This window comes from Agelaius phoeniceus, chromosome 6, assembly GCF_051311805.1.
Source record: "Agelaius phoeniceus isolate bAgePho1 chromosome 6, bAgePho1.hap1, whole genome shotgun sequence".
In the NCBI taxonomy this organism is placed as follows: domain Eukaryota; kingdom Metazoa; phylum Chordata; class Aves; order Passeriformes; family Icteridae; genus Agelaius; species Agelaius phoeniceus.
Window position 1 is genome coordinate 9335306 of NC_135270.1, and position 11722 is coordinate 9347027.

Consider the following 11722-nt stretch of genomic DNA (forward strand, 5'->3'; position numbering starts at 1 on the left):
GATTTCAATTACACTTTGGCTTCTTACACTGTCAGTTCATAAGTGTTTGAAACACCCTTGTGTATCTTCTAGATTTTACTTTTTTTTATCATTATACACACTTTTTCAAGGCTGTAAAATTAAATGCCAAATTTTGATCACAGGCCTTAAACCTCTGTTGACAGGAACTGCCAGTTAAAGGGTTCAAAGAATAAAATCTATTCCAGGTAAAAATTTAACCCCTCTTCTGACACTGTAATATAGGAACCCAACATATTTAGGCTCCTAAGTATCTGATGATGAAAAAAGCAATGAAATTACAACTGTCACAAGAATAATGGAAGGAACAGAAATTGGAGCTTTAGAATGATTTAGCACACTCAGACAAGTGATAAAACACTTCCAGTTAAATTGAGCATTGCTTTAAGAACAACTAGTAATTAAATACATTTTCTAATGTTTTACAGCAGCTTAGGAAGCTTTCCATTTGCAATTATTTAACATAAAAACCTGAAAAACTTCCCAGAATACCTTTTTTCAGATATGCACTGCATATAACAAATTATGATGTGTCTGTACTTCCCTGAGTCACTACTGATGCTACATATTACTTACACATGACTTAAAATATTGGTAGTTAATATTAATGCATGCAAGTTCAGCAATTTCTGGGATGGAATATTATTTTCTTAAATACTACTGAATTTCAGATAGTACTAAGAATTAATTTGCTTCTTACTTAGTCACAACCACTCGTGGAGAGCCAAGAAATTTGTCTCTAGATAAAACATAAATATGGAGTCAGCTGTTACTACAGTGAAAAAATGAAGATGATTTCATTAATATAAAAGAAGAAAACAGGTAGTGCAAGGCAGGAGAAACTCGAGTCAAAACCCAGCAGTTGTTACACATATTGCTAAAATCCACAAACCGCCAATGGCAGACCTTGCAAGGCACTGTTGGCAATTTGCTCCACAAGAAGCAAGAGCAGGAGAAATCAGCAACAGTACATTGCAAGGGGCCATTGCTGCAGGAACCTGCATGCACAAAACTGATGGGAAACTGCTCTCCCTGGCTGCCCAGATCGCAGTGGAGGGTAGGAGTGGAGGGGGAAGGGACGCTCAGGGCTCACCAGGAGGAACGGCAGGAAAAAAAGAAACAGAAAGATCATGCTACTCCCAAGGGGAAAAAAAATGCAAAATTAAACCTGGACTGAGGCAGAGGAAATTTCACAAGTGTTATTAATATTGCATGTGGCTCTGTGGCCAGCACAGATGTGCTAACAGGTAGATTTGATGGAGGGGTATTATTCCATTTCAATACCAAAGCATAAATCCTTCAAAAAGAAGAGACGTGATCCTTAAAATATTTCTGTGCTTACATGCTGAACCTTCAAATGGATTATGGAAATGAAAAATAATTCAGCTGCAGATTGAAGAGAGAAGGCTCAAATTAACTAACTGGATTAATTATGATGGGAGGTTCTGTGCATTAAAACCTGCCATTATTCCCCAAAGAGTTAACTAAGGGGACAAAAATGGTAATTTAGTAAAGATAGCATGGAAAGAGCAGTGAAAGCTATCTAAAACTTAAGCAGACTTTCATAAGTTTTAATAGAAGCTACTTCAGTTTCTCATCAGCTGATTAATTAATAATTTAGCAAGCTCTAAAACCTTACATTACTTGAAATGCTATTTTCTGTAGGTAATTTGATATTTTTAACCACCTCCAAGCCACTGCCAGTGAGCATTATTCAGCTGGTCTATACAAGTGGCACCTACTAATAAATCACTAAATATCCTAGACAGAATTAATGAGAAATTTCCTAAAGAGAAACTCCAGGTTTCTCTTGTTGTCAGGTACATTTTGCTTGAGCACCACCATCATTTCTCTAATTCAAACCAACACTATAGTCCCCCACACTTTCACCAGTTCTCTATGCAGGCAGCTTTAATATTTCAGTGGGGAACTATTTATCACTGATAAAATATTATTTTTTATCATTTTTATAATTTATCATATGCAGACAATAAGCCTGTCAAGCAGTCTTACAAAGCAGCAGCTCAAATGGCAAACAAACAGCACATCTACTTAATAAAAATTATATAAAACAAGATGAATATATGAAAAACAAACTCAAGGGAATAGGAAAAAGCAGAAATTGCAAAACTCAGCAATTTCACTAACTATACATATTTTATGACTACAGAAATGAGTCATGGTGGTGTGCTATCAATTCAGTCTGAAGCACAACAGACACACACAGATCTATAAAAACAAGATTGTTGGACTGGAAATAAAATAATTCACCTTCTCTCTCCTCCTCAATCTGAGCCATTCTCAAGGCCATGGCAGATTTCTCTTCTCTGACTTGATCCCGGGACTCCTCTGACTCCGGGACATTTTCCTGCCATTCCAAGAGACGACTCTGCAGTTCATCCACACTACCTGATTCACTGGCCTAACAAGAGAAATTCTGTATTAAAATAAATTTACCACACCTCTCTGGGAATGTAAATACATTGTAAGTTGGCAAACCACAATAATTCATCATTTAACTTAGATAAAAATCTATGAAACTGGTAAATGCAGATTGTAGATATTGTAGATTATGTGAAAAACAATGAACATGAATTCATAAAGTATTAAAAATATTTTGTCTACAAAATAACAGCCACACTTTGATGACTCACATTAAACATAACTAAATAAACAGCAAACTGCTTGGAAAAATGTAATTTAAAGTGTGTGCAAAGTAGGTAGAAATCAATCTTTTTGAGTAATTGAAAACCTGTCATCATGTTCTCCAACTAAATAGCCATTGACAATTCCATCTATCAATAAATTAATTCTCAGCTCCAAAATCCAGCTGACACACTTTTCAAAGTCTAATTAGCACCATTAATCAGTAACTCATGCAAATCAATTTTCAAGTCAACCTGTGAAGCTGCTCTCTTTGTAACTTGGTCAAGATCAGCCTGCAGCTTCCTCTGCTGCTCTTCATAGAGCTCGAGCTTTTTCAGCAGTTCTTCTACAAAAACAACAAATTTGGTTAATGGGGACATAATTCATTTTTGTCTCTTTACTTTGGATCATCTACAAAAGATTTTCTTTTACCATTCTGAGTTCCAATCTCATGCAATGACTGAAGTTTTGACTGTAGTTCTTCATTTTCAACTTCTAATTCTGACACACGATTGCTTAAGGCAGATACATCATTGTTTTTTGAGGAAAACTGAAAGAAAATAGAGTTATGGGGGTTTCAAACACAGCAAATCACAGCAGTGTCCTTTTTTTTCTTATTCTTTAGTAGTATCTGGAATAGCTGTTTTTCTAATATTTAAAGTGCAATACAGCAGTTCTCTCTAAGAAATTTACTCCTGAATGCTGGTAACACAATTTGTACTATTTTTTATTTCAACTACATCTTGTATCAACACTTTATGTCCATTCCATTTTCAAACCTTAATTCATAAAGCAAGCAATTTTAATATTCTATTTGCACCACAGTTTACTTTTTCCTCAATCAAAACTCTAAGCACAGTAGCTGGTAAAAGACACAGAGCCTTAAACACAAAGCTACACATACATTTTTCAGTTCATCCTCCAGCTGTTTGATTCTTGATTTAGACCAAGCCTTCATTTTCAAAAACTTGGCTTCAGATTTGCTGGCCTCTTCTGTTTTCAATTTCACTTGGACTAAGAAACAAGAAGCAGGAATTATTTAAAATAGTAGAGATTATTAATACAGACCTTGTGTGTAATTCCTTTAGCAACTGGAAGTTACACACACAAGACAACAGCATTTACAGAAAAACCTAAGAATTAGACACAGTGAGAAATTTACAGTTCATGTGATTATCTTGGTAATCCTCTAACCCTCATTATTATAGTAATTGATCCCTTTAATTACTGTGGCAATAACATTCCATCAAGTTTCATGTAGTTCTAATTGCACTACGTATGAAATTGGCTCAAAACACGTAGAAGTCTGGGGCAAAGAAACCTTTAATAGTGTCAGTGACAACTGTTTCAATAGGATACCTTCCAGTTCTTCCACCTTCTCTTTGGTTATAGATTCCAGATCTTTGACTTCTTTGGAGTTACTCTGTCCACCAGCACTCAACTCTGCCACTTGTTTCTGAAGCTGAACCAGGGCCTGGTCTTTCTCTTGCAGCTCAGTTTCATGTTTCTCTTGAATTTCATGCAGTTCAGCGTTGTGTTTCGCCTTAACTTTGGTCATTTCAAGCTCATGTTTCTCCATCATGTCTTTTAATTGGGCTCTCATTACATGTTTCTCAGCATCCAGTTTAGACTGGAGGTTTTCTTTTTCAGACAGAAGACGTTTCAGGTTTTCATTATTCTCCTGTTTTAAAAAAAAAAAAAAAAAAAGGCAGCACAAAAAACATTTTTAATTTCAATGCAAAGTATTTTTCCTACCATTGCCAAACATTATACCTGTATTCCTACTTATGGCACCTCTTACCTTCAATTGCTGGTCCTTGGCATCCAGCTCTTTTTGCAGAACATCAATCACCTGTGTCCTTCCCAGCATGACTTCTTCCTTTTCATGGAGCTTCTGCTTCAAAGCCTTTAGTAGCTACCAAAAATAAAAAGTTAAATAATCAAGCAATCCATAAAAGACTTATTTTTATTCTCCCAACCAGACACTTGAACTGTGTCACAGAGTTTAGTAATTACATGACTCCCAATTCAAGCTGCTGAGTTTCCAGAGCAACATACCTGTTCTAGGTCAGCACTTGCATCAGACTTAGCAGCTAATCTAAAAAGCTCCTGCTCATGCTTTTCTCTCTGTGCTTCCAGCTCCTTTTCCTTTTCCTGGATAATGTTTTGAAACACACGTATCTAAAACCAGAAAGAAAATAAATATGAAACCAGCCAACAAACGATAGCAAAACCACACAGAATTAACTAGAGGTACAGAAAGATAATGGATTCCAAATTAAGTCTGAATTTTGCTTCCAGTAACATTAAATACACTAATTAGTCACTTATGTTCATTCCTAGCAAGTTTCTAACAACTAAGCCCAAATATCAGCCTCCTCCTCAAACACTTGTATTCTACTTTTCCTAAGAACTGGATATAACTTTTGGAATCCTGCATTTACTTACATTTTCCATGTATTTAGCTTCTTTTCCTTGGAAATGCTCTCTTTCCTTGCTTTGAACGTTTTTCAGACTCTTGATCTGCTCCTGGAACAAGCTGCATTTTTCCTCACTGTCTCCCACCTTCTTGGTAAGGTTCTGCACCAGAATCTCCATGCTTTGCAGTGATGACTCTTTAGCTGCCAGCTGGTTCTTTACAATGCAAACCAAAAGACAATTAGCAGAAAAATGATACAGCAATCATGAAGCCTCTCCCTGGTAAGAACAAAATAAGCAAGTAAATATATATAAATTAAGATAGTCAATAAAGAATTTTTAGTCACGTGAATTAACTGTATTTCAGAGAGGGACTGACTACATAACATACCACAATTTATTGGTTCCTTGAAAACTCTACAGAGATTTTATAACTGAGCTGCTAACATACCTTCAATTCCTCATTGGGCAGGAATATTTCATTGGCAGCATCACTGGAACCACAGGCCACCTGCAAATCCCTGATGTAAGCATCCCTTTCAGCCAGCCTCTTCTCCTTCTCTGCCAGCATGGCATCCATGTCAGCCCCACGGCCGCGCTGCGCCTCCAGCTCAGCATCCTGAGGTGAAAAGGCAGAATTCTTTGGGCTCTGTGCTTCCATCTCCAGCACAGAAGAATGGTCTGCATCATTTCCTTACTGCCTGTGGTAGAGTACTCCAAAAATTACAATCAGATGTATAAGTGGTTCTGTTTGAAATGTAATCATTATTTACTGAACCTTTCTCTCTCAAACTCTGCAGCATTCCATTCCTGCCACCATCCCCAGGGAAGTTGTGTCCACAAAACACCATAACATTAAATCAGTTCTTGCCTACATTTCCTCCTGTTATGACCTATTTTTTCAATGAGGAAAGCTGAAACAAAGCAGTACTTTTGTTCAAAATGCAAGATTTAAATACAACATTGACCCACAGAGCATGTCTTTGTGTATCCTTCTCCATTCATCCAGGATTCCCTGCTCACTGAAGGCACAGTGACAGAATTCCCACTGCCCTTGCTGAGGATGTAACATAACAATTCCTCAACACAAAAATCCAATGGCTCTTCAGTAGTACAGAATTAAATATGTACTTAAATAAGCATATTCAAACATAATCCTACACCACAAAGGTAAAAAGTCATGTCATACAAAACACCACCTTTTTCTGTAACTCTTCATTTTTTTGTGTGATCTGGGATTCCAGCTCTTCAATCCTCCTTCTCAGCACTAATATTTTCCCTCGATTTGCTGCAGCATTTTCCTGGTCTCCATCTTTTGATGCCTGCAAAAACAGGGAGGTTTGCATTGAACAGGTAACTCCTGGATTCTGTACCTCTACTTAGTCTGATAATATTGATGAAAAAAGCTGACTTTACTCACAGACCCTGTTTCAGTTCTCTTTTATATTTCATATTCCATGTAGAAGCTGGCACAGAATTTGTATTAAGCTTATAAAAGTCTTTGTATTTAAATTATTCATGATAATTACTGCTAAAAAGTGGACTGGAATGTGCAGCAAGGACATTCACTTTCTTTGGCAATTGAAACTCAAATAATCTGGCAAGTGTAGTCCATACATATCAGAGGGAAAACAGGACTACTGGGAGGAAAAAAGGAAATTCAACCTTTTTCATGCTTTTAATCAGACTTTCCCCAGTTGTAATTGCTGTTTTATAGAAATTATCTGCCATTACAAGAAACCAATTGCGAAGCATGCTTGTCAGCCAAAAGAAGATCAGAAGAATAAATAGTTACTGCACATTTTTATGGAAAACTAGGGATTGCAACAAACTGATTGTTACCTTTCCCTTCCAGCACAGCTTTAAAATACATATCTCCCTGAAAAACCAAAGCCTCATTGAAGTTATTTCAGAAGCTATAAAGTCCTACTCTGAAGAAATACAAGTCTACTTGCACAACTGTGTTACTCCAAACAGATCTGAGACTCCCTTGTTAACAGCAAAACACCTGTCACTTTCCAGCACTGAATTCACATTTTGCTAGTAAGGACAGTTATCCATTTCCTAAGGAACAAGCCAGCTTTTGTTTTCATTTCTTCTCCAGACCTTATCTGCCTGATGAACATGTGTCAAAACTTTGAATTGCTAATAGGATGAAGGAGTGAGAAATTTTTACTAAAACAATTTGAAGGGAGTGTGCAATTTTCTGGATTTCTATTGAAAAATAAAAGAATTAAATAGAAACACAGATGAATTGACAGCACCCACTCAGTCTACCTTGATCCTAACCTGACTCAGCTCAAAATTTGAATTTCCCCATTGAGTCCAGCATGGAAAACAGCCTACAGCACCCCAGAAATTGTATCTGTTTTCAGATATGAGAACACCTTACCTTTTTTGGCTCTGCTTTGGCCTCTAAGCCTCCTGCCACTGGTAACTGCTTCTTAAGTTCTTCCAGCTGCGAGGTTAATGATGCAACCTTGGCTTTGTTCTGCAGCTTCAGCTTGGAAATTTTGGCATCAGCAGATTCCTTCTCCTCCTACAAACATCAAAGTCATGACAGACTAAATTAGCTACATGGACAACTGCCTCCTTCAATTCTTCCATCCAAAAAAAATGAGAGAGGGAGAAATCTGAAATGATTAACAAAAAATATCTTCCCTGAAGAGACATTCCAATGTTTCATTTTCATTATTTAAATATTCTATTCTTTATCTAAACTTTCTGCACATGGTGATTATTACTGTATAGAATTCAAAACATTATTATATAAATTTCCCTATTTTTTTCATAGCAATATAAATTCTAGGCTTGACTTTTTAATGAGAAGAATTATTTTTTCATTAAAAAATACAAAAAGACAGACACCTTCACGATAGTGTAAAACCTTATTTCTTTTTTTTTTTAGAGAACTCGAAATACAATGAGTTTTAAAACATGCAGTATTTTAACACTTGGCTGTTTATATCCACAGACATAAAGGGCAGAAAGAAATCTCTCCTAGGAAGAGATAAACCTTATGACTTTTTTAAAAAGAGTAACAAGCCCCCAAAAAAGCCTTCATGATATTAGATATAAATTCCTTCTAGCTCAATCCTGTGACAGAACACATGCTGGGAGCCAGCAGCAATGTCCAGAGCCCAGAATAGCTCCTTGTGACCATCCCAGAGCTGCTGTAACAGACTAGAATCTTGCAAAACATGACAAAAAAGGACTGAAGGGGGATTTTTCAACAATGGTTATGACATGAACACGCGCTCAGTACCTTTAACTGAAGGTCTTTGCTCCGGAGCTCAGCATCCTTCTCCCTGACAAGCTCCTTGAGCTGTGCCAGCAGCTGCTCGGTGCTCGTCAGCTGCTCCGTCAGATCCGTCACCGCCGCGCTTCCCACGTCCCTGGAGCCTGCAGCCTGCAGAGACACAGGGAATGTTCAGCCTGGGGACATCCTGGGCGCCTCCCAAAAGCCAAATGGGGCACACTGCACTGCCCCTCAAGTGCCTGCACTTGGTGTCCCACTTCATTACCACAGTCAGTAAATGCAATGCTAAAACTTCCATGGCTTATATATACTCACAGTAGGCTGGTTTTACCAGGCCACATGGAATTCTAAACCTTATGAGCTGCTTTAGCAAGCTTGGCTTGAAATACAGCAAAACCATCCAAGCATTCTAGGTATGAACACCTGAACTTCCTCATTCCCTTGATTTGTGTTGTGACAGCCAGCAGTGCTGCTAAATAAAATAAATACCCATAAAATATTGATATTGAACCTACTCTACCCAAAGATACCCTGAGGATGGAACTTATGTAACTCCTACAGATGTTTTTTTAAGGCAGGATAAGCAGAGTGAGGACAGGCACAACAGCTGTGGAAGGCACGAGAGATTAAACATCAAGAAGATAAGAAACAAGGACACAACCCGACTTTTAGAGCCCTAGAACTGTCATGGTAAAACCAGTCAAACAACTGCTTTATAAAAGAGAAGATACATATAGTTAGTGTATAAAAAATGAAAGATTGTCTGTGTCAGAGAGTCTTAAAAGGATATTAATAGTGATTCAGTACTTACTGCTGTTTTGGAAGGAGAATCATCTCCACTACCCCATTTCCACATAGTTCCACGATGGCTACAGAAAAATAAATTAAATAATACCACAGTAAGTATCAGGGACTCAAATAACTGTAATTAATTCCTACTTCTGTGTACCTCATTTTGAAATGCTTGAGAGGGATTTGGTCAGTTCTGACAGCACCTCTGATCTCCACTATACCACTAGTTGTTGAGAAATAACACTTCTCATTATGTACAAAATATGCATAACGTGCCTTTTCTAAAAACCACCAGTCAGTAAAGTGCCAATACTTCCAAAAATAATCCAGAGAAGTCTTTAAAGAGTAAATGCCATGGAGTATTATTCTGCACAGCTGCCTCTCCAACATATAAATAGAAGACACAAACCACATATAGTTTGCTAATATTTAACCTGACCTTAAACACTGCCTGTCCCTGCAGGAAAGCAGGGATTACATCGACACAGATTTCTAAAAAAATCACACATTAAGGCTAAAACCATCAAATAACATCAAACTGCTTGAATTGCTGTGACTGCTGCTTATCTGAAAAGTACAACCAGCACTGCACCTGCTCAGTAATTGTCACTCTCCATTAGCAACACCCAGAGGAAAATCATGTGTCCTTCCCATTCTTATTACAGACTTGTGAACCACACATCCACAGAGCAGGCCTGAGTTTGGAAAGCAGGTCATAGTAAGCACTAGCACACAGCTTATCTTTGAAAGAATGCAGCCTGATAGCAGAGGCTGCCTTTAAAGCAGTTCACCACTCCAAAGCTTAACCCAGGAATCACAGACTGCAACCCATACCACCTACAATTCCAGGCTGGATCCTCCTAAGGATCTCTCCTAACATTAAAATCAAACAAGCCATGGGTGTGGGGATGGGAATTGCAGAACTTGTAAGTAAACCTCTCCTCTCATAACTACTGCAGAGCTGTAACCTCAAACCTGTTCCCAGTGAAAAGCTCACTGCCAGGCACACCAAAGGGTTCCCCAGGTAAAGAGGCCAGAATGACTCACTAGAGGGAACACAGTGGGGCATTTGTAAATATTTCAGCTCATTTCCAGCTATGACTGACAGAACCATTTTGGTCTCACCTGCCAGCATTCCTACCCCAATACCTCAATTGCTCCTTCCTGGTGTATTTTTATTTACATCAGTGACACTAAACACTGACAAGTTTTCCAAATCAAGTTGGGAAACAGAACTGATCAGGCTTTTCCTACCTGGCTTGAAATCGACCAAGGATGGGGTTTGCTTTTTTTCTGGGGTACAGACAGCAAGTTAAAGCTGCAATCTTTAGTTAAAGCTGCAACTTCTCAACTCTTTATCTTCCACAACTTCCACAAGACACAACAGATGCTGCTTAATTTTATAAAACAACTTTCTCTTAATGCTCAAAGTCCAACTGAGGATTCAGCTCTGATCACAACAGAATGTTACCAAAAAGAAAAGCCCCAGCGGCAGCTTTGCCTTCCTAAAACATCATCCCCTACCAGCTGCAGCCAAATCCAGCTAAAAAAACCCCTAATCTCGTATTATTCATCTGGGCACTTTCCAGCCTCCTCAGTCCCCTGAATCAGAGAGCACAGGGCCCAGCACCAGGGGCACATGACAGATTTGGGCAGCAGCTCGTTCCAGCTCTCACTACTCAGGAAGGTGATGGCAGGCCCCTCCCTCCTCTCTGCCACAGGCCTACAGCAGGAAAACAAACTGTGTAACAACTCAGCTAAACCTAAGATTATTTGAAACCCATTCCCCGAAATAATTTGGTGTTGGCAACAGATCCACTGAAAAAAACCCATTTTTTATTGTTTTCTTCTAGTAACTGCACACTTTTGCTTTCACCCACCAAGATGCTGGTTCTTTTGCTGAACAAATTAAGTTTGTTTTCAAGAAATCTGTGCCATATATGAACTAAAAGCTCCTGGCCAAAATCTGCACGAACATACAACACACATCACAAACTGAAGCAGCGTTAACCAAACCACACACACCCTGTAAAATATATTGAGACATTCATATAGCTATTAGTTGCACCTGTTATAAACACGATCTCTTAGTCACATTGACCACATTAAAATATTAATATGAATTGTTACTTATTTTCCATACTAAATATATTATATATAAATATACATATAATACAAGGGAAGCACTATTTTCTAAGAGTGACCCAGTGGAGAAACCACAGAGCAGAGCAGAGCAGGTGCATGTGGGGCGTAGAGAACTCCAAAGAGTCATTTCCACCCTTTCCCACATTCCCAACCCCTCCTGCCCGGCTCCATCAGCGCCCGGCAATGGGAGTGAGCGCCCCCCCACCTCCGCCGCCTTCTCCCTCAGGGTTTCCGCGGGGCGGGCTCGCACCGGCCGAGGCCCGGGCAGGCCTGCCGGCGGAGGGCAGGGGTTTTACCGTGGCCGCGATGTCCGCACTCACCTGCGGGGCGGCGGAGGGGCGGCCGCGGCCCCCGAGCCCGCCGAGCCCCCTCAGCCCCGACGCGGCCCCGTCGCCGCCGCCTCTGCGGCCCCGAGCCCCGGCCGCGCCCACCGGGAGCGGCCCC

At 39.3% G+C, this 11722-nt stretch overlaps 1 protein-coding gene across 7 annotated transcripts in view; it reads right to left on the minus strand.

Annotated features, from left to right (window-relative positions):
• LOC129121131 (uncharacterized) overlaps positions 1 to 11722 on the minus strand; it is a 34283-nt gene extending 22561 nt beyond the window's left edge. For all 7 annotated transcript variants that reach the window (XM_077179601.1, XM_077179605.1, XM_077179602.1 and 4 more), the window contains exons 1-14: positions 11599 to 11722; positions 9153 to 9210; positions 8348 to 8491; positions 7475 to 7621; positions 6282 to 6404; positions 5534 to 5701; positions 5113 to 5298; positions 4723 to 4845; positions 4466 to 4579; positions 4024 to 4345; positions 3569 to 3678; positions 3097 to 3214; positions 2919 to 3010; positions 2290 to 2440 (exon numbers count right to left, since the gene is read on the minus strand). In XM_077179601.1, the coding sequence (XP_077035716.1) occupies positions 2290 to 2440; positions 2919 to 3010; positions 3097 to 3214; positions 3569 to 3678; positions 4024 to 4345; positions 4466 to 4579; positions 4723 to 4845; positions 5113 to 5298; positions 5534 to 5701; positions 6282 to 6404; positions 7475 to 7621; positions 8348 to 8491; positions 9153 to 9197 (1843 nt within the window). In that variant the 5' untranslated portion in view covers positions 9198 to 9210; positions 11599 to 11722. The remainder of the gene's footprint in view (positions 1 to 2289; positions 2441 to 2918; positions 3011 to 3096; positions 3215 to 3568; positions 3679 to 4023; positions 4346 to 4465; positions 4580 to 4722; positions 4846 to 5112; positions 5299 to 5533; positions 5702 to 6281; positions 6405 to 7474; positions 7622 to 8347; positions 8492 to 9152; positions 9211 to 11598) is intronic.